The following is an 18,658-nucleotide window of genomic DNA, read 5'->3' as shown; positions in this document are numbered from 1 at the left end:
CGCCCCCTCCACCCCTAGTTTTTTTTATTTCTCAACTTGCTTCTTCATTCTTTCTACTTGTTTTATTTTTTTTTTTTCCCATTTTACACGACACCCGAGAGTGCCTCGTAAAGACTCGAGCGCGGCCTGAATTTTTAAACGAAAACACGCGAAAACTTTACCTCCCCCTCTCCACCCATCGTCCAACACCCCCTGCACCCCCCATTCCATCGTTCCATCGGTCCCACCCACCACCCCCTCACCCTCCTCTTACACCCTTTTTTTTCAAAACTTTTTCGACTGCTTTCGTTTTATTTTTTCCCGCTACTGTTTTATTTCTTTTTTTTTTTTCGTTCAAGTTGGGATTTTTTTTTTTATTGGCACACTTTTTGCTTAAGTATCGCGAGGAGGGGAATTCCGGGAAAGGAAAGATACGGTGGGAGGGAAAACGGGGAGGAGGAAAAGCAGATAGCGAAACTCAAGGTTCTAACACCAATGTACAGCCGGAATACTGAAATGAAATGATCGATCGTTGGTCGTCCATCGGCGCGACAAATGTGGCATTGTATTTGTTACCCCCTCGCGTCTGTTTTATAACTCGAGCAAGGTCCCGATGAATTTTAATAACTGACAGATTGTGGATTTCGTGTGGAGAATTTTCCAGGTATCGGGGGGAGGGATCGATGGAATTAAATCATTGATTGAAACCGTGATTATCGTGACATTCCGGGAGAGGCTAGTCTGATTATGTTGATTTCAGATAGTATGGAGGAGCCGTTCACTTTTTTTTTTATTGGTGAGTAGCCGTTCACTGAGATTCAAGAATTTTTATGATTGACCAAATTTTCTGATTTAACGAACTCCAGATTATCAGCAGAATAATGGTAAATAAACGGGTGATAACGATCTCCGGAATTTTTTGGAAATACCTCTAGATTGTGGGAGATATCGAAATTTTGGTGCAAAGATTTGTCGCGCATTTTGATTAGATTTTGAAAAGAGATCACGAAAAAAATTTATCCTCGCGATCTCGCGATTTTTAGTGGTAATCAAGTTGAATCGATTTACCGGTTCGTTATTGATGTGATGATAACGATTTTGTGAATCGGTTTATCTGAAATGTGTGATGTTCGGAATTTTGATATCTGATTTTTCAATTCTTATTGAACTATCGTGATACCGGGAATATTACGCAATGCCTCGATGAAAATATCAGTAATTTATTCAATTAAATTCAGAAAAGCTGAGAAAATATTTCCCCTGGATTAAAAGATAATCGCAAAAGTGGCGGAAAACTAGACTTTAAATTATCTCGTCCTATCGCACCGGTGATTTGTTGATGGGAGTCCACAACTCCATGGATAATTCCACGTAATCTTGAAACCCGTGTTGGCTTCCGGGAATCACCAGTAAATCCTAGATGAACAATACTTCAAAAAATTCCGAATCACCGATAAATCATAAACTCTTTCGTGGAATCTAATGCGCGACGATATCACAAAAATCCTCAACACGTCGAGATGTTCAGTGTCAAGACATCTGGAGGAAGTGGACGACTAGATGATAACGACATCCGGAAATGTTCTCCCATTAACGTCAAAACCTTCACCATTGCACGAATAAACCCTCAAAATCATTGGCTCGACCATTCCATCGGAATTTCATCGATTGTTCCACTTTCAGTCGCAATTTACTGCCTCCCCAAACCCTCCCAAGCCCCCACCACTCCTTCCATAAAAACAACATTCACCTAATCGTCGGAAAAACATGAAAACCCACGGTCTAACGAAGAAAGAAGCCCTGAAGAAACCCCAGAAATGAATTGATACGAATTGATATGAATTGATACGAATTAAATATAATTGAAACTCATTGAATCCCAAACTCGCTCCAAAACACTCCATCAGCCCTGAAAATGGCGTGACCTGTCAACTGTGAGGTTAGATTCACCACCTGAATATTCAAGCAAATCCAAACACCCGAGAACCCCTAGCACCCCTAAGATAACCTTTTTCCAACCCCCAGTGCACAAACCCCAGAAAGTACTCCTTATCCCTCCTTATCCCTCGTTCCTGCCCAAAACCTAACCTCAAACCCGCCCCAAGAACCTCCAAAATTCCCCAATTCAAGTAAAAAAAAAAAAATCCCCCAAAGAAGCCATGAAACCCTGAATTACCTTTCACACAGCAATCGACGTCTCTCCGTCACCACTTAATCCACATCAACGAACAAAAACCGATGAACACTGCACTGAACAACAAAAAAAAAAATCACCCACAGTAAACAAGTAATCACCGCACCTCGGCCACTGGCTAAAATTCCCAATTTCACTTCAACTGTCGTTGATTTCACAAACACCAAGTGTAACTCTCGTTTACCAGAGTAAAATCACCAATTTCCCGGGTAAATATCACCGACTAAAGGCGATAGTGACGGACGGGCGACATTACGAGGGACGCGCGACGCGCCCGAAACTCATGCCCCAGGTGTTATCACGAAAAACAGCAAATCCCCGTGATTAATGCCACCTGAAATAAAGCCGTCAATTATTGTGGGTCTTATCAAGAACAGGTTATGACGATATGAGACACAAACGAGAGCATGCCTCCAACGTTTATTCTGCCTGACAACGAATCACGTGGTACAATTTTGTCGCGTCTCTGGCCCGGAGTCAGCAACAACGTATCCCCTCTCCTTGGATAATTTATCCTCAATGCCCTCTTGTTCCTCTTGTTCCCTTTCACTGTCCACCGGGTGCATTTGCTCTCACTTGCCTCATCAACTCCTCACCTTTGATTCACAGCAACCCACTTTTTCCACAACAACTCGCCAACCACCACGACACACTGAATTTTCGTTTCTCTTGGTGTTGTAAATCCGAGAAATTGAGACGAACTGAGGAGGAGAGAGTTGCGGAGAAATAGCGGGGATATCGAGGGGAATAGGGGGTAATAGAGGCTGAGGGGGAGGAAAGGGAGGGAGGGGGACAATAGGGGGATGACGGCGATCGTGACCGTTTGCGTCGCTACGCACGAAAGCACCGAACACCCCCGCGGCAATTCCTCTATTGAACTCGCCCGCCAAAGGGTCAAAAGCACCACAGCAAAATAACAACAAAACGTGGCATCAACTTTTTTTCTCTTGAATTTTCACCACTCACTTCCACCTGTCTACTGTCCCCGGGGCTCGATTATCCAGCAACTACGTCGGCCTTGCCCGGATTCTCAACACCTCGAGGATTGTTCACTCACTGAAAGCACTCTGGTTATTCCACTTGTTTTCGTTACCAACTATCAACCATGCATTTTTCACACATTTTTTTTTGTTTTCTGGTGACTGGAGGAGAAGACGGGGAGGGGATCACGAGGGGAAGGGGAGGCACACTCTGTTGCGAGGGAAATGGAGATTGTGGGGGGGAGGCGTTGTTGCTATTTTGTCGGTATGTGGAGCACCTCCAAACGTCAACAATTTTAACGACGGAGTTGCGATTATTGATAAATTCCCAGGGTCGAGTACTGCGTAGGTTTCGGACTTTTCGGAATTTTTATGGTTATTGTTATTGTTGTTGTTATTATTATTATTTTTTTTCTTTGGAGGGGGATATTTCGGGTCTTTGGGCTTGTGTTTTTCGGATTTTTTTTTCTTTTTTTTTTTTCTTCTCAAATTTAACTTTGCTGGCGTTCTCGCGCGCGCACACACTCACGTATGGAGGTGGGGAGTACAGGGGGGACACCTCCGTCGTGCATTCACCTCCGTGTACCGCGTCGCCGACACGGTCCGACGAACTTGCCTTCGCACCACACACAAACCAATGCGCGCAATCCACTGGGAGAGAGAAAAAAAATAATAATATGAGTGCGAACTAGAGGGGGAAGAGAGAGATAACAAATACGTCGTCACCCAAACAATTTTAATTCAACGAATGCGTTTTTGGGGTGGAGGGGGAGAGGGTGAATATCTCGAGTTTCTATGGCAGAGCTCTCTTTATTATTATTTTTTTAAACACTTGTTCACTGATTTTCACTGTTGAGGGTCATCACTCGGTACTTGTTACAGCGGATTTTAGTGTTTTTTTTTTTTTTTTTTCAAGGCGATGGAAAAAATGCCACGAGCGCGCACGAGACACGAGGAACTGCACGCCCTAACCGCGGGGATACCGCATCGCTTTCTCGGGCTAACATGGAGATAGATCCATGAACGATAGTTTGGAGTTCTGCCGAGGAGATGAGGTTTGGCGCTGGTGGCACAGGGCTGACAACTTTTAGGCACTTTGCTTGACGACAAGGATTACGAGATCTTTACGGCATTTTTCAAGGGATTTTTTTGGGGTTCATTGCTTTTTTGCGGGCTTTCTTGGATTTATGGGGGTGGTGGGGGCGGTTTTATGGTGGGGTTGGAGGGATGTCGGTGATTGGGGGGTTTTACGTCGTCGGGGGTTTGCGGTGTAAATTCGATTATTCAATCCTCACAGTTTTGCCAACCATTTGGGTTTAAGGGGAGGGGAGCGCGGTTTTTTGAATTTATTTTTGGAATTTTTTTGGGGAATTATTCTCGTGTTTTGGCGCTTTTTTTGGAAGATTTTACATTTTTACAGGTGATTTTTAAAGGGATCAATAATTATTTAAAATTTTTCATGGGTTTTTTAATTTTATTGTATTAAAAAATCTGATCGTTAGGAATCAAAATATTTTAAACTAAAATAATAAAGCAATCGGTTTTTTTGGATTTAAAATATCGGGAAGATTCGGAGATCCGTACTTGTCAGAAATGAAAGATTTGAGTTTTGGATTAATATAATCTGATCTCTTAATTTTATTTGTTTCTCCAATTTTGTACATGTCATTAAGTTCTATGAGTGAAAATAGTATTTACTAGGTTCACAGTAACTCCTTGATTGGTTTTGGTGTCCTAACGAAGAGGAAAATTGCATGATCAACTGGTAAACACGAGTGTTTCAAGAAGAATCCCCAAGGCCGCAGCACTTGCTGGAACATCTATATACCGGAAAAGGGCAGCGTTTGAGTACCTACCGCAGTCAACGCTCGTCATGACCTTATTAACAAACAATCATCAATTATCAAAATGGAAAAAAAAATCGCAGACCGATATGGACATCTCAAGATTCCATAATCCGAACGGGATTTTCCAAAAACCAAAAAACAAAAATAAAACAATCCATTGCGCATCGACACGCAATACCGATCGAATGCATCGTAGCAAAGTGCAAACTTGAAATTAAAAAAAAAATACCATTCCACTAATGTCAGCTTCTACGAAAAACTTGTGACGTCAATAATGCGTCAAAGTTCTCAGCGATAGCATAAATTGTTTTCCGTTATCGTATGCACGTGGATAACAGAAACAGCAATTGAAGTTTTTCCATTTTCCAGCCACCGACGTAACGAAAAACCGAAAGATTAAAAGAAAAATTGTTTAACGACGAAGTTTCATAATTTACCAGTCGAAAAACTCAATGATATAAACACTGTCAATGCAAAGAAAATCCTGAGTAATTACCTTCACCTTAGAATAACTCTACGTCAGGTGAAAAATAATTAAAAACTCATAGTCACTTTTCATGAAAAACTCTCCACCGATGATTAACTCCACAAGAAAAAAATATTGAGTCTTCAAAAAAACTACTTAATCCCCTTGATATGATGCAGGAATCCGTCAGCGTCTGTCTTTGCGATGTACATTCTCAAGTGATGACCTCGTCCTCTAGAACTTTCCTCGAAATCCACTGCCACGTCCCCTGAAAGATCTCCCCCCCGTGGAGAACTTGCCCCTGGAACTCCTGAAGGGTTTTCCTCGTCCTCGCCAGCTGTTGTCCCTGGAGAATGACTCCTCGAGTATTTCGATTTCATCAGTCTCATCCATAACCGAAGGGCTGTCTCCAGGACTGCGATCATCCCTGAGGTCGTAATCATCCGGACCCTCCATACTCCTCTTGAATGGCGGAGATAGCCTCCTGTCCCTCTCCCTGGAGCTAAAGGCTCTGCTCGACTGATGGGGAAAATCCCTCGATCGTATGGGTGACAAATCAAAAGCCCTGGAGTCTCGACCCTCGTGGATGCGTTCTGGGCTGCGTGCCCTCGTCTCATGTTCCTGAATCGGTGATGTTCTATTCCACGATCTCGAATTGCTCAAACTCCATCGGAGATCTCCAGCGTCACGATTCGTGGGAACAAAATCGTAGTTATCACGAACATTCCAATCCAAACGATCCATTATTGGTCGTTTCTCGGGGACAGGGGATGGCTGCAGATCTCTGGGACATACTTGAGTACCAAACTCCATCGTATCGTTGTTTGTCTGCGTTCCTTTGTCCTCCACAACGTTTTCTGTCTGCGTGTACTTCTGGAACATGTCAGGCTTCGGTGGGAGTCGCTCCTTCTCCTCCTCTTCGTTGTCCCAGATTATCTTGCTCTTTGTTCTCTGGACCAGAAGGGAGTTGGACGTCATCTCTTTCTTGATCACTTTTGGCTCCTCCACTGCTGGATCGTAGAAGAATCTACCCGACATCTTCAGCCGGGGATCCTCTTCTGGTAAACTACGGAGGGCCATTTCACAGTTTCGTAGAATTTCCGGCTTGAATCCTGTGGTTTAAATTTATCAATCATTCACGGGTTTGGGGTCTTCAGACAATTCAGATTGTCATGGTTTCACTGAATTTTCACAAGCACTTATGTTGGGGTTATTATGAAAATCTCACCTGGATATAAAACTGGATATCCCGAATCTGAATATGAAATTTTGGAAAATTTTGTATTAGTTATTCTTTGCTGCCGGTTCCACGAAAGGTAATCACTCATCAATTGATATTTAATGAGATTAAATTTTTTTTTTCAAATTCATGGCGACAGTGAAAGCAATTTAACTTTCAAAAAAAAATCACAGAATAATTTTCTTCAGAGTGATTACCTATCGACTTAGATCAAGTATTGATCTAAATATTTAATAAAAAAAAATCGAACCTTTGGCCGAGACAGACGCTTCTAACAGACTGGACAAGCTGGTTTTTTCAAAGGGCTGAAAAGGTGAATGAATAAATTTTAAAGATCCCTCGAAAAAAAAATCCTTTACTTACTTATAATTGGTGAACTTTCGATCGTCACCAATTGAAAAACGTAATCAAAGAATGAAATATTACTTTGGATTTCGAGATAACTGGAGGTTCAGGTGTTTTCAATCTGTCAGCTCTGACGAGTCCACCGTTGCGAGAAGAGGCACCTCGTCTGTCCCTCTCACGATCGTAGTGTCCATCAGAAAATTCATTCCTCACTGGTGACGATGATCTCCTGGATGCAGATACCTGACTGTACCTAGATGATTCATTGGCTGGAGCAGGGACTGGCTGGGGCGATGGCACAGGCAGAAGTCCAAATCGATCTTGGGGTACAGGAGCTCCTTGATTATACATGACAGGTGGTGCATTGTACTCGTGAGGGAGTGAATGCATGGCCACTGGTTCAAAATTAATAGATGGAGGTGCAGGAGGTTCGAACCCCATGAATGCAGCTGGAGCTTGGGGAATAAGTCCCATGGAAACAACAGGATCCATCATCGGTAGATAATGATGATTGGGTGGTACTACTGGGTGGACAGGAGTTGGAAGTAGTCCTGGACGTCCAATGAACTGATCAACTGAAGAAGTCGTGGACATGAGTGCCTCATCCCTGAACTGCCTGGCTATTTCATTGATGAATGGCGAACGCTTTCTCCTCCGATCTGGGGATTTACTGTAGCTCCGACGGCGTGGAGAGCTTCGACGTCCTGGTGAACGAGTCAATCTGCGTTTACGATCTGGGCTACGACTCCTGTGACGATCACGCGATCTACTTCGTCGGAGGACTGTCCTTAGGTCACTGCGAAATTTATCTACTATTTCTTTTTTTCTCTTACATTAATTTACAATCATTGAACACTTACAATATTTGAATATTTCTATTTGTATAAAATATTTGACAAACTAGATATTTAAAAAATTAACAAATCCAGGAGAAAATGTGATTATTATTATCATCTTAGCTGGGATTTTATTCTGGATTTTTTTTTTGTCAATTCATGTAGCTTATTTTGGAAACAAGTCCTCACCGTCCTCCCTCCGCTCGTCGTTTGATTCTGTCACCACTGCCACCTCGTCTCTCCCGACGATCGATGGGGCTCTTGCGCTCCCAGCTGGGTCTTCTTCGACGCTCTGGACTTCTCCATCGATTGGGACTTCTTTCACGATGAACTGGTGGACTGCCTCTGTTTCTGGAACGACTCCTTCGTCGGGGTGGACTGTTTCTCGATTTATCTGGTGTCCTGCGACGCTCTCGGCTCCTCTTGGTTCCCCGATCCATCAGACGCTCCGTCTCTATCGCCTCCACCTCGGTACCTGGGGGCACAACAGTGTCAGAGTCCAAGAGATGTTTGATGGCCTTCTCCTTCTCAGCGAGGATTTTACTGTCAGTGTCCCGTTTTGTTCGCATCTTGTCTCGCTCGATGTCCTTCGAACTCTTGGAGGGATCACGTCTTGAGTCCTCGCGACGTCTGTCCTCTCTTCTTCCACGATCCAACCGATCCCTCGGTCCTGATTCTCGTCGACGTTCACGTCTACTTCGATCCCTATAAGCAGCTTTGTTATCACTCGTACATTGGTTCTCCATTTATCATTTTTGGAATTATCAAAATTCCAAAGAATAAATATCAATTACCGGTTGATTAATTGGGAAAATGGACTCAATATTTTTCGATAAAAATTTCAATTGTCTGGAAATTATGAATGCAAATACCAAGATTATACCGCAACTTCCATTTATTTCATTTTGTTGGGGTTCAGAGGAAACTACTGAGACATCATAAAATCAGTGTAATTCGAGTCTATGACTTCGAGCGGAATGAAAAATGCAAACGCGAGAAAAAAATCAAACCGAAACGTTTACACTGACATTTGCATAATCGTGCCACAAAAATTATCTCAACCCAAATCTAGTGGCACTTCCATTAATTAATCAAGCAGTTCTCTCTCACAATTCTAAAGAAGAAACAACATAAAATTCAATTGAATTGTCCTGCAATTGAATGACCCCGTCCTTAAATTAAATATATCCATGGATAACTTATTATTTTCCCTGAATTCTACCTAGAGTGTCTCCTGAGCCTGAGACTGCGATGACCTCCGCTATCTTCTGGATGTTCCTCGTCCCCCTCCCAGGTGTCCACGATGTTGAAGTCCTCGTCGTCGAGGAACTCCTGGAGCTCGTCGTCAGGAATATCTTTCAAGCCATCAATGGCACGTTGCACATCGTCATGGGTATCCCTCGAGTCTCTATCATCATTTCTATTCCTGTGTCCATCCTTAATAATGTCTCTGCTCATTTCAGAAGATTGATTATTCTTCAACTAGCGTTCTAATTTATAGCGTACTTTATTCTTTAATCTGGTGCGCATTTAGTGGATGAGTGACATGAGAGGATAATTCATCCGATGATTCTTCGTAATCAATTGTGAATTAGATCTTTTGAGGTTAGATATTTGATTACTTGGTTGATGTGAGGCTCTGCGAGTGGGAAATGAGAAAATTGTTGGACTGATTGATTCCAGGAATCATTGGGCGAGGATTTCACTTTTATTTGGATCTCAGGAGTCAGATTGGATTATTAATTATCCAAACAATTTGCGAATGCACTTGTGAATTCCTGTCGATTGTTTTCCGGAAACTAGCGCCAACCGTCTGCCAATACTCGACAACTTCAGGGACATTTTTAAGAAATCAGTTTTTGGAAAAGTGAAATTGAAAAGAAATGCGCACTCAGAAAAATTATTACTTTTCCCAAGAAAAATTACTAACTGTAATAAATTCATGTGGTTCATTTGGCAGATGTCAATTTATTTATATCCAATCAGTAAACGATAGATTTTTTTTTGAATCTCGGGGGATGCAAGGGAGTTCCCTCGAAAATTGAATGTTTTTATGAAAAGATGTGATCAAAATGAAAAACAATTCGTTCCCCAATTTTCGTTTTTCAACATCAATCACTCGATAAATATTACTCTGGCAATTAATAAATATCCCTGTAATATTAATATAAATTTAACTAACGCTTTACAAAATCGAATTTTGAATGCTTATCGATTTTCGCGAGATGAAATCCGTTGGAAATTCTGTCATGGATTTTATTGCGTCACATTACTAATACAAATTCATAAAGATATAAAAAATAATACAATAATCGATAGTCATTGTCAAGTTACAGGTATGAAAGATGAGAGTCTCAACCCCCGATGACGATAATTCGGTTATGCTGTGTCATGATCGGCGGGACATGACATCTCCTTGGAGCCAGGATTTTCCCAGTTCTCCATCTTCTTTATTTGTTCAGGTGTGCACTTGGTGTTTGGATCCCTTTCTGCACATTTGGGGTAGCATATCGGTACACAAGATCCGTCGGTTTCACCAGGTATGCCGTCTCGGACAAATCCCGGACAGCAGTTGCAATTTATTTTGAAGAGCCAGGTCTAGAATAAGATAAAAGATATGTTGACTTTTCAGGAGAAGCTATCATAATCCAGTGCACTCACCCATCCTGTTCTCTCCCTTGGATTAGAGCAATAGGGATCATTCCCCATTTTCCAATTCAGTTCTTCATAACCACCGCAAGCTGCAAGTCAATATTTCCAGCAATATTTATTTATTAAATGATTTTTTTATTGATTCTCTTTGACGATTAAACAGAACATTCTGTCTGATCAAACCCGAATAACAGAAATTATTTATTGAACACCAAGCGACTTTCTAAATTAATCCGTCACTACATTTTTATTCGCGAAATTTATCCATTTAATTGCTACACAGTAAAATAACTGGGAAATATTCAATAATTTCATATACTTGAAGTGGTTTAAATTTTCCTTGGAATTTGGATTTAAATTTGAATTGGAAGTTGAATTAATTTTTGTTATCCCGAATTATTGATTTTTTGTTACAATGGTCTGTTGAATTTTTATATAAATAAAATAACAGATAGAAAAAAATTATTTGGGACTCATCTCGGAGGTGGACGCTTAACAATTCACCGGGCTTAATAATTATTGTTATTTATTATTTGCAGAAGGGAGAGGTTGAAGAGTTTTCAAAAACTTTCTAATAGTCGACTAACCCTGACCGGATGGAATAATCACGGAGACGATGAGCGAGAAAGCAGCGATGAGGATTAGACGAGCCATTGTCGAAAAATGATCTCGACACCGGGTGATTTGCCTATTTAAGGAGCTTGATGAACGTTTTGGTGGGGCAAACGGGCGGGAAAATTGTCTATGTTATAGCCTAGAGCGAGTTCATTGCCCACTGTACAGAGCAAACAAATTCGGAATTGCCATTTCACATCAGACGAACAGCGTAACAACAAATTACGTCTTTAAAATAAAAATCCAATGCCATAAGCCCTTAATTAATAATCGACTTGCCACGATTTGACTCAATTCAATTTTCACAACAATGAAAATGCGGGGAAATTGAGAAATCAATAAATTCTGAATTTCTCTTGCTATCGGCTGATAAATTATCGTTCTCAGCTCTCGTATTTATTAAATAAGAATCGTATTTTTATATTCCTCTTTAATTTTTTTAGTAAATACTGTTGTCTGTGGGTGGGTAATTTGGCGGAAAACATTTTTCTTCTTGAAAAAAAAAAGATCCAATCCCATAAGCCCCTAATTAATAATCGACTTGCCACGATTTGACTCAATTCAATTTTCACAACAATGAAAATGCGGGGAAATTGAGAAATCAATAAATTCTGAATTTCTCTTGCTATCGGCTGATAAATTATCGTGCTCAGCTCTCGTATTTATTAAATAAGAATGGTATTTTTATATTCCTCTTTAATTTTTTTAGTAAATACTGTTGTCTGTGGGTAGGTAATTTAGCGGAAAACATTTTTCTTCTTGAAAAGACTCGGAAAAATCAGGATGATAGCAGAATTGTTGTTAATCATGCATTACACATGTAATCGCTTACACTAATTATTCTCGCTTCCTCAATATAAATGCGGCTGCATACGTGCCATACTTTAGTTGAAACTTGTGATTACGAACACACGACATGTCACGAATTGCTTTTCTTTTCCTCATTACTATCATGACAATCACTGTCATTGGTAAAAAAATTGTTCACATTATTTTTTCAGATTTGACGTTTCAACATTTCACGATTAACATTTCAATAACAAAATTTTTAAGAACATTTAAGATAGAAATTCAATCTTTCCTATTGATTTCTTCTGGTTAAAATGTAATTAAAGCTATTATATTATCGTTTTTTAAGATGTAAATTGTCAGGATGGGGAGAGGAATTGTGGACCGAATGAAACCTGGGATTCATGTGGTTCAGGCTGTGGCGAAGCTACTTGTCATAATCCTCGTCGAACCAAAGGAGTTATGTGTCCTGCAGTAAGAAAATATCTTCTCGTTAAATTTGAATTTCTCAAAATGTTGATAATGATTATTCCAGGTGTGTGTCCCCGGATGTTTCTGCAATCGAGGATGGATCAGAAGTGAACCTAGGGGTTCATGCGTTCGAAGCTGCTTCCCTTGACTTTAATTACTGACGTTATAAAAAACGGCGATTAATTCAGTTCGAAAACGCAGTCGACGATTGACACTCTATATTTATATTTTTCTTTCTCGTTAAATCTCTCCTAGGATCTCCGATCATTAGCGATGATTATTACCAATGATAGAAGATAATTCAAATGAAAACTAACAATTAAAATTGGAAATAGAATATATAATAAACATTTGCAAGTGGAATTCCGGATAATTCAAATTTATTCAATAGTTTATTTAATATTGATTATGTCAATCATTCATATTATTTTTATTATGATCCAATTATTTTCATATTATTTATTAATGATTCCGCTATTGTTAGCTCGTCGTCTGGCGTTTTTATATAGATTTATTATTCCTCATATCTGTGATCCTATATTTTACCTCACCAGGAAAATAATTCCAGTGTCAGGCAGAAATTCCCCGCAATCTCCGAGACAATTTCTTCAAGAGTATTTCCTCGTTACATCGCAAATAGAATTCATACGATAACAAGAGTATTTCCCATAATTCATTCCATCTCGTATCGCTGGGAATAATATAAACGGAGAAATATCGGGCTAGATTTCAGTACAACATTTTCATTACGTTGGAGACAGAATGTCACGAGCTGGTGTTGCCTTCCTTGTTGTGACGGCTATTTTCGTTATCGGTAAATATTTACTTTTCTTCATGACTTTATATTAATTTCTCACTTGTAATACCACGAGAGTTTCAAAATTATCGATTATTTCGGGATAGGTTTGCAGAGAAACTTGAGGGAAATACTCGATTAATTTTGAACCTCGAGCGGTATTTATCGGATTATTTCTTCAATTCAAATTTCGGTTAACAGAATTGGCCCATGAGATTTGTTTTCTCTCATTAAAAAATTAATAATTAATGCTTGCAGGTGGAAATTGTCAATTGTGTGGCCCAGATGAAACTTTTGTAGACTGTCCTAGTGGCTGTGGCGAACAAACATGTCAAAGTCGTCCTCTACCCCCTGATGCAAATTGTCCTGCAGTAAGAACTCATTAATTCCCCACAGCAATCGAAAATCCTTAGAAAAATTGACATTGGAAAATGTTTTCCAGTGTCGATGCTAAAATTATCCTGAGGAATTTCTCTCTGTGTGAATCATTTTATTATTTTTCAAAATTAAAATTGAAGAATGATTAATGTTTTCAGGTGTGCAGGCCCAGCTGTATTTGTAATTATGGATTAACTAGACGAGAGCACGGCGGGCCATGCGTTCAACAATGCTAAGGCAATCACTCTTTGAAATTACAATTAATAATTAATAATAATGGGTTATAAATTCAGATCTATTCCTTTTTTTGCCTCCAGAATTTATTTCGAAAGCTACAACACTATCTCAATTAATATAATAAATAAATAATCACAAATAAAATTTGATGGATTTATTTTTAAAAATATTCGATTACAGGTTGAAGTTTTTTGAATTTAAATCTGTGCATTAATTTCGGATTTTCGGGTATGATTTCCCAATTCGTAGAACTCCGTATTGATTAATTCTCCTGTAATTCCATAGACTCATGTTGTTAAAATGATAATTAGATCATTGTAATCATACATTTACGGGCACTTGGGGATGCAACAATCATCCCCACCCTTTTCGACAATAGAGTGATTACAGGGGCAATAGAGCGTTTGTCAATGGAGTCGTTACACATATGAGTATTAATATTGGCCCAGCCTTGGATGATTTTTCCACTCATTACGTATCAATTACGATAGATTTATTACATCAAATATCTGGAGAACATTCAGTGCTCCGAATTTATGAGCGTCTCGTGACGGCAATACGGTGTCATTATTCCGCATGGTGCGACGATATTGAGAATTCAATGGATCTTTTATTTCATAATTGGATCTTGTAATAGAAATGGTCATGCTGGGGTCATGTGATCATCTCTAATCCATGTCATGGGGTAGGTCAATGATGCTCTCGATTTTTTCTCTCATCACATCAGTCCACGCACTTCACGTGTGAATATCTCCGTCGAAGAGCCACAGACTTTATCATTTTAATTTACATAGAATTTTATGTAAGTACAAATTATGTTTTTTATATTAAATATTCATGTCCTATTATTAATGCACAAGTTAAAAAAAAATTACAACTAAAAGTCAATTCTTTGGAGAACCATTTTTAGAGAATAACTCGGAATCAAAGCAAGATAGCGATATTTTGATGGGTATATTTTTTATAGAGAAAAATAAATGCTATAAAAAAGATCTGTATGAAAATATCGCTATCTCTCTTTCATTCCGAGATATTCACGGAAAACCACAAAAAAAACCTGTCACTTCAGAATTTCGAAATCTAAATAAAATGAAATAAAATTTGGATCTAATTAATTTTCTCTTCGTCTCGATCTCTCATTGAGTTATTGATAAAGTCCTCAATATTCCTCAATTAATTATAACTTAAAAATAACAAATTTGCCAAATTATTAATTATAACTTAAAAAAATAAAATAAAAATGTGAAATTCTCGGTTTCACGTACATTCTTGTGACTCGCAATTAAAAATAGGTGTCATCGCACTTTTATGGGGTTACAGTATATAAGCGACGACATCCTGTTGGCACCCTATATAATCTATGTATAAAGCCAATGAATCGCCCGCAAAAATTGTTGCACTGATTTTTTTTTTCATTAAAGGGACTAGTGGATCCGTTGGAGGCTCATTGAAAATCCGATATGTCGTGCATTCGTGTGTTCCTGTTCCTCACTCTAGCTGTGGTATCAATCGTTGGTGAGATGTTCAAGATAAAAAATAATAATAATTAATTAATTTCCAAATGAAATTCCTACCAGATTAATTGATCATCGCATTAAATTATGTTCTACTGTTAGAAAATTCCTGAAATTTCAATCAGATCATTAGAATTTTTTATTATAACTTCAAATTCATGTTGGATACATCATAAAAATGTGGTGTACTTTCCATGGAATTTTTATTTCAGTGCAGCTCGAGATTTCGTATTGATTGGTATTTCCACCATTTTTTTAATAATGGGGAATGTATTAATTATGTATTTTTCGTAGAGATAAATGGTCTGTGCGGCCGCAATGAGAGATTCCAGAAATGCGGGAGTTCCTGTCCTCCGAGTTGTGCAAATCCTGATCCAGGACCCTGCGCTCAAGTATGAAAAATCATCGAATATAATTGCGCCATTAAAAAATTAATTCTATGAATTCCAAAAAAAAAAACCCAACGATAAATCGATAAATCAAAATTGATTCCGCATTGATTACAAAAATTAAAAATCAATCACTATCGGGATTATTAATAAAATCAATATATTCTATTAAATAATATTTTTCCAGTATATTTTTTCCAGTACATAACAAATTATTTAAAAAATTTTTAATAATCACAATTGAGTGGAAATTCTCATTAGTAATTCGTTTAATTTTAGTACAAATTCAATTGTTTAATTAATTAGTATAATTAGATGAGATTGTTAATTTAAATTCAATAACGTGACAATAAAAATTGAAAGAATTTGTAATAGTCCGTGCCTTTTCCTTTTGCGTATGAAATTACGTGAAGATTTTATTTAAAATTGTATTATTATCATTTTTATTATTGTGAATTAATGGCTGATTAATTTTTAGATCTGCAAGAGGGGATGCTTCTGCAGATCTGGATTCATGAGGAACTCGAAGGGGCAGTGTACCAATACCTGTCCATAATTAAAAAACAATAAATTTTTATTATCATAACAATAATCCCTATTGTAATAAGCGCAGGAATAACTAAATCCTCTGCATTTTATACTTTCATTACTGACTTTCCAGAAAATATAAACGCATGTCTATTATCCAATCAATAACAATTTAAATAAAATAATAAATTTTCTTGTGTGAACCTGTGTCTCTGCATTTTTTGAAAATTTCTTGAAGTAAAATCCAGATTTTTTCCTTCAGAATTTTTTCTGAAGAGAAGAATTTCAACAATATTTATCGAAATATCTTACGATTAATTATGGCAATTGGAACAATCAACATGTCATCTCCACCAGTGGAATATTATGCTGAAAAAATTATTTTCGTTGCTGAACACCTGTCAAAATGCGAGTGAAGTTTTTATTTTTGGAATTAACGAGATGAGTGTATTGAGAGAATAAACAAATTCTTGTTTTAAGTGGATCATTCACTCTGTGTTCGGACCAGGCGATCCTCTATAAAATCCCATGATTCTCCAATGATCAGGGCCAGTTGTTATTTTATAACAAATCAACAATCTAATATGGCACGACTGGGACTGTTCCTCATCTTGACTCTCGCCCTTATCTGTATCGGCGGTAAATTAATTTCTTTTTGTAAAACTCTACAAAATTTTTTCTAAACTCTCTGGAGCTGCTGGTAAAATCCCAGTAAAAAATTTCCGTTTCAGTAAACAAAAAATCCCTGAATATTAATCAATGCGTAATTTTATCCTTCAAATCGAATTAAGGAATTCAATTAATCAAAAAGAGTGTAAATTAAGTGATTATTCTAGTAGAGTGTGCCAACTCCATTTTTCCGACGTCAGTTTTTCGCCGATATCTCGGAATCGAAGAAACATAGCGATTTTCACATAATAATATTTCTTATAGAAAAAAATAAGAGCTACAATTAAGTTATTCATGAAAATATCGTTATCTCTCTTCAATTCCGAGATATCGGCTATAAACTGACCTCGAAAAAAATGCACTCATCCAAATTTACCACTTCGCAACCAAAATAATGGATTTACATTTAGAAATTATCAGAAAAAAATTATAGTTCGTTGAAAAATATGCAAAGTCGGTAGGAAATATTGATAATGTCTGGATAAATAATTTTTTTAGAGATAAATGCTCAGCGTTGTCCTCCCAATGAGGTCTGGAGGGCATGTCGTCCGCCTTGTAATACCTGCATGAATCGCAATCCAAATCGGTGTCCGGTAAGAATTTATCCCATCCACAATAAAAATAAAATTTAATTGCATTTCTTGATTTCAGGCGTGCATCAGAGGCTGCTTTTGTAGACGTGGATTTTTGCGAGATCGAGTGGGAAAGTGCGTGCAGAGATGTTGGAGAATGTTATAACGCGATTAGTTCTGTCATCCCCAAACTTTCTTGCCGAATCCTTAATGAAATCAGAGTAAATACATAAACATTATGTATCAGACCGTGATGTTACTGGAAATAAAACGATTAGCCGAAATGTTGAATTATTTTTTTGCGAGATCGTTGTATTGTGTAAACATACATAAATGGATTCTTCTTTCCTCTGAGTATAAAAGGCTGCAACTTCGTCATAATCAGCAGTACCGATTTGGAATTATCCAGAAATACGACATGACACGATTTAATTTGCTCTTTGCTCTTTTCCTCGCCGTCTTTTGCGTCGTTGGTAAGAAAAAATTTGCTCACATAAGAAATTTATTATAATAATGCAATATAGTTAAATATTTGATATAAAAAAAGATTTGTACCGATTACATTCGGTTGAACCAAAAAATTAACGAGTTATTACCGATATCTTCGGGTTTTTCATGGTTTTTGTAAAATTCTGGATGAGTTTGACGTAGAAAAATTTTTTAATTATATATTATTGTGATTATGTTATAATATTTTTGGTCTGCGATATGATATATTTACATTTCTCTGGAGTATTCCATTTTTTATTTTATTTTTAGAGATAAACGCTCAACGTCGTTGTCCTCCTAACGAGGAGTGGCGAAGTTGTGGCACCGCCTGTCCACCAACTTGTAGGAATCCTTATGCCAGGGCGTGTACCATGGTTCGAATTTTTCCTCAATATACTGACAATAAACGGAGAAAAATTACCAGGAAAACTTGCTCTGACGTTCCATAACGAGCGCCGGGAATTTTTCCTCGTGTATTCCCCCGAAAGGATGATAATTAATAAAAATAATGATTTCAGCAATGTGTCGCGGGCTGTTTCTGCAAACCTGGTTGGTTGAGGTCCAGACAAGGAAATTGCGTCAAAAAATGCCGGACAAGAGACTGAGGAATTAAAACCATTGATTCAATTATTAATTCATCGAAAAATCGACCAGGCACAGGGAAATTTTATT

General features: G+C 38.1%; 8 protein-coding genes across 9 annotated transcripts in view; 5 read left to right on the top strand and 3 right to left on the bottom strand.

Moving 5' to 3' along the window:
- The window catches only part of mnb (minibrain), a 38,237-nt gene extending 33,971 nt beyond the window's left edge, over nucleotides 1-4,266 (bottom strand). The window contains exons 1-2 of one of the 2 annotated variants that reach the window (XM_011300779.1): nucleotides 2,585-4,266; nucleotides 2,156-2,507 (exon numbers count right to left, since the gene is read on the bottom strand). The gene's annotated coding sequence lies outside the window, so the exon portion shown is untranslated. Of the gene's footprint in view, nucleotides 1-2,155 lie in introns of both variants that reach the window. The other variant, XM_011300778.1, reaches the window with a different exon arrangement.
- A 507-nt stretch (nucleotides 4,267-4,773) lies between these two features.
- On the bottom strand, nucleotides 4,774-9,854 carry LOC105264125 (serine/arginine repetitive matrix protein 1). Its single transcript, XM_011300777.1, has 7 exons — nucleotides 9,510-9,854; nucleotides 9,110-9,337; nucleotides 8,077-8,592; nucleotides 7,133-7,847; nucleotides 6,957-7,011; nucleotides 6,695-6,721; nucleotides 4,774-6,578 (listed from the first exon to the last, which is right to left on the bottom strand). The coding sequence occupies exons 1-7, from the start codon at nucleotides 9,575-9,577 to the stop codon at nucleotides 5,701-5,703; spliced, it is 2,487 nt and encodes an 828-aa protein (XP_011299079.1). The 5' UTR covers nucleotides 9,578-9,854; the 3' UTR covers nucleotides 4,774-5,700.
- Nucleotides 9,855-10,129: 275 nt separating this feature from the next.
- LOC105264124 (uncharacterized) lies at nucleotides 10,130-11,222 on the bottom strand. Its single transcript, XM_011300775.1, has 3 exons — nucleotides 11,127-11,222; nucleotides 10,549-10,628; nucleotides 10,130-10,485 (listed from the first exon to the last, which is right to left on the bottom strand). Exons 1-3 carry the CDS (start codon nucleotides 11,191-11,193, stop codon nucleotides 10,267-10,269), a joined length of 366 nt encoding a protein of 121 aa, XP_011299077.1. The 5' UTR covers nucleotides 11,194-11,222; the 3' UTR covers nucleotides 10,130-10,266.
- A 795-nt stretch (nucleotides 11,223-12,017) lies between these two features.
- On the top strand, nucleotides 12,018-12,777 carry LOC105264123 (chymotrypsin-elastase inhibitor ixodidin-like). Its single transcript, XM_011300774.1, has 3 exons — nucleotides 12,018-12,125; nucleotides 12,293-12,417; nucleotides 12,479-12,777. The coding sequence occupies exons 1-3, from the start codon at nucleotides 12,071-12,073 to the stop codon at nucleotides 12,560-12,562; spliced, it is 264 nt and encodes an 87-aa protein (XP_011299076.1). The 5' UTR covers nucleotides 12,018-12,070; the 3' UTR covers nucleotides 12,563-12,777.
- Nucleotides 12,778-13,072: 295 nt separating this feature from the next.
- On the top strand, nucleotides 13,073-13,880 carry LOC105264122 (cysteine-rich venom protein 6-like). The gene is made up of 3 exons (XM_011300773.1): nucleotides 13,073-13,228; nucleotides 13,469-13,581; nucleotides 13,747-13,880. Exons 1-3 carry the CDS (start codon nucleotides 13,177-13,179, stop codon nucleotides 13,822-13,824), a joined length of 243 nt encoding a protein of 80 aa, XP_011299075.1. The 5' UTR covers nucleotides 13,073-13,176; the 3' UTR covers nucleotides 13,825-13,880.
- A 117-nt stretch (nucleotides 13,881-13,997) lies between these two features.
- On the top strand, nucleotides 13,998-16,456 carry LOC105264121 (chymotrypsin inhibitor-like). The gene is made up of 4 exons (XM_011300772.1): nucleotides 13,998-14,627; nucleotides 15,247-15,340; nucleotides 15,634-15,731; nucleotides 16,207-16,456. The coding sequence occupies exons 2-4, from the start codon at nucleotides 15,286-15,288 to the stop codon at nucleotides 16,282-16,284; spliced, it is 231 nt and encodes a 76-aa protein (XP_011299074.1). The 5' UTR covers nucleotides 13,998-14,627; nucleotides 15,247-15,285; the 3' UTR covers nucleotides 16,285-16,456.
- Nucleotides 16,457-16,792: 336 nt separating this feature from the next.
- On the top strand, nucleotides 16,793-17,781 carry LOC105264119 (chymotrypsin-elastase inhibitor ixodidin-like). The gene is made up of 3 exons (XM_011300770.1): nucleotides 16,793-16,895; nucleotides 17,424-17,518; nucleotides 17,577-17,781. Exons 1-3 carry the CDS (start codon nucleotides 16,796-16,798, stop codon nucleotides 17,661-17,663), a joined length of 282 nt encoding a protein of 93 aa, XP_011299072.1. The 5' UTR covers nucleotides 16,793-16,795; the 3' UTR covers nucleotides 17,664-17,781.
- Nucleotides 17,782-17,815: 34 nt separating this feature from the next.
- On the top strand, nucleotides 17,816-18,626 carry LOC105264120 (chymotrypsin inhibitor). The gene is made up of 3 exons (XM_011300771.1): nucleotides 17,816-17,970; nucleotides 18,257-18,360; nucleotides 18,505-18,626. Exons 1-3 carry the CDS (start codon nucleotides 17,916-17,918, stop codon nucleotides 18,589-18,591), a joined length of 246 nt encoding a protein of 81 aa, XP_011299073.1. The 5' UTR covers nucleotides 17,816-17,915; the 3' UTR covers nucleotides 18,592-18,626.
- The last annotated feature ends 32 nt before the right edge of the window (nucleotides 18,627-18,658 follow it).

The sequence above is a fragment of the Fopius arisanus genome, unplaced genomic scaffold (genome assembly GCF_000806365.1).
Source record: "Fopius arisanus strain USDA-PBARC FA_bdor unplaced genomic scaffold, ASM80636v1 scaffold00019, whole genome shotgun sequence".
NCBI lineage: Eukaryota > Metazoa > Arthropoda > Insecta > Hymenoptera > Braconidae > Fopius > Fopius arisanus.
Note: the sequence above shows the minus strand (reverse complement) of the source record. Positions and strands in the feature narration are given on the sequence as shown.

Coding starts and splice junctions, on each gene's coding strand:
- LOC105264123 (XM_011300774.1), top strand. CDS start 12,071: ATGTCACGAATTGCTTTTCTTTTCCTCATTACTATCATGACAATCACT. Junction 12,126..12,292: donor CATGACAATCACTGTCATTG/GTAAAAAAATTG, acceptor TCGTTTTTTAAG/ATGTAAATTGTCAGGATGGG. Junction 12,418..12,478: donor AAGGAGTTATGTGTCCTGCA/GTAAGAAAATAT, acceptor TGATTATTCCAG/GTGTGTGTCCCCGGATGTTT.
- LOC105264125 (XM_011300777.1), bottom strand. CDS start 9,577: ATGATTCCTGGAATCAATCAGTCCAACAATTTTCTCATTTCCCACTCG. Junction 9,338..9,509: donor CAGAGCCTCACATCAACCAA/GTAATCAAATAT, acceptor TGAAATGAGCAG/AGACATTATTAAGGATGGAC. Junction 6,722..6,956: donor AGCGTCTGTCTCGGCCAAAG/GTTCGATTTTTT, acceptor TTTCATATTCAG/ATTCGGGATATCCAGTTTTA.
- LOC105264122 (XM_011300773.1), top strand. CDS start 13,177: ATGTCACGAGCTGGTGTTGCCTTCCTTGTTGTGACGGCTATTTTCGTT. Junction 13,229..13,468: donor GACGGCTATTTTCGTTATCG/GTAAATATTTAC, acceptor TAATGCTTGCAG/GTGGAAATTGTCAATTGTGT. Junction 13,582..13,746: donor CTGATGCAAATTGTCCTGCA/GTAAGAACTCAT, acceptor TAATGTTTTCAG/GTGTGCAGGCCCAGCTGTAT.
- LOC105264121 (XM_011300772.1), top strand. CDS start 15,286: ATGTCGTGCATTCGTGTGTTCCTGTTCCTCACTCTAGCTGTGGTATCA. Junction 15,341..15,633: donor AGCTGTGGTATCAATCGTTG/GTGAGATGTTCA, acceptor TATTTTTCGTAG/AGATAAATGGTCTGTGCGGC. Junction 15,732..16,206: donor ATCCAGGACCCTGCGCTCAA/GTATGAAAAATC, acceptor ATTAATTTTTAG/ATCTGCAAGAGGGGATGCTT.
- LOC105264119 (XM_011300770.1), top strand. CDS start 16,796: ATGATCAGGGCCAGTTGTTATTTTATAACAAATCAACAATCTAATATG. Junction 16,896..17,423: donor CGCCCTTATCTGTATCGGCG/GTAAATTAATTT, acceptor TAATTTTTTTAG/AGATAAATGCTCAGCGTTGT. Junction 17,519..17,576: donor GCAATCCAAATCGGTGTCCG/GTAAGAATTTAT, acceptor TCTTGATTTCAG/GCGTGCATCAGAGGCTGCTT.
- LOC105264120 (XM_011300771.1), top strand. CDS start 17,916: ATGACACGATTTAATTTGCTCTTTGCTCTTTTCCTCGCCGTCTTTTGC. Junction 17,971..18,256: donor CGCCGTCTTTTGCGTCGTTG/GTAAGAAAAAAT, acceptor TTTTATTTTTAG/AGATAAACGCTCAACGTCGT. Junction 18,361..18,504: donor ATGCCAGGGCGTGTACCATG/GTTCGAATTTTT, acceptor TAATGATTTCAG/CAATGTGTCGCGGGCTGTTT.
- LOC105264124 (XM_011300775.1), bottom strand. CDS start 11,193: ATGGCTCGTCTAATCCTCATCGCTGCTTTCTCGCTCATCGTCTCCGTG. Junction 10,629..11,126: donor GATTATTCCATCCGGTCAGG/GTTAGTCGACTA, acceptor ATTGACTTGCAG/CTTGCGGTGGTTATGAAGAA. Junction 10,486..10,548: donor CAAGGGAGAGAACAGGATGG/GTGAGTGCACTG, acceptor ATCTTATTCTAG/ACCTGGCTCTTCAAAATAAA.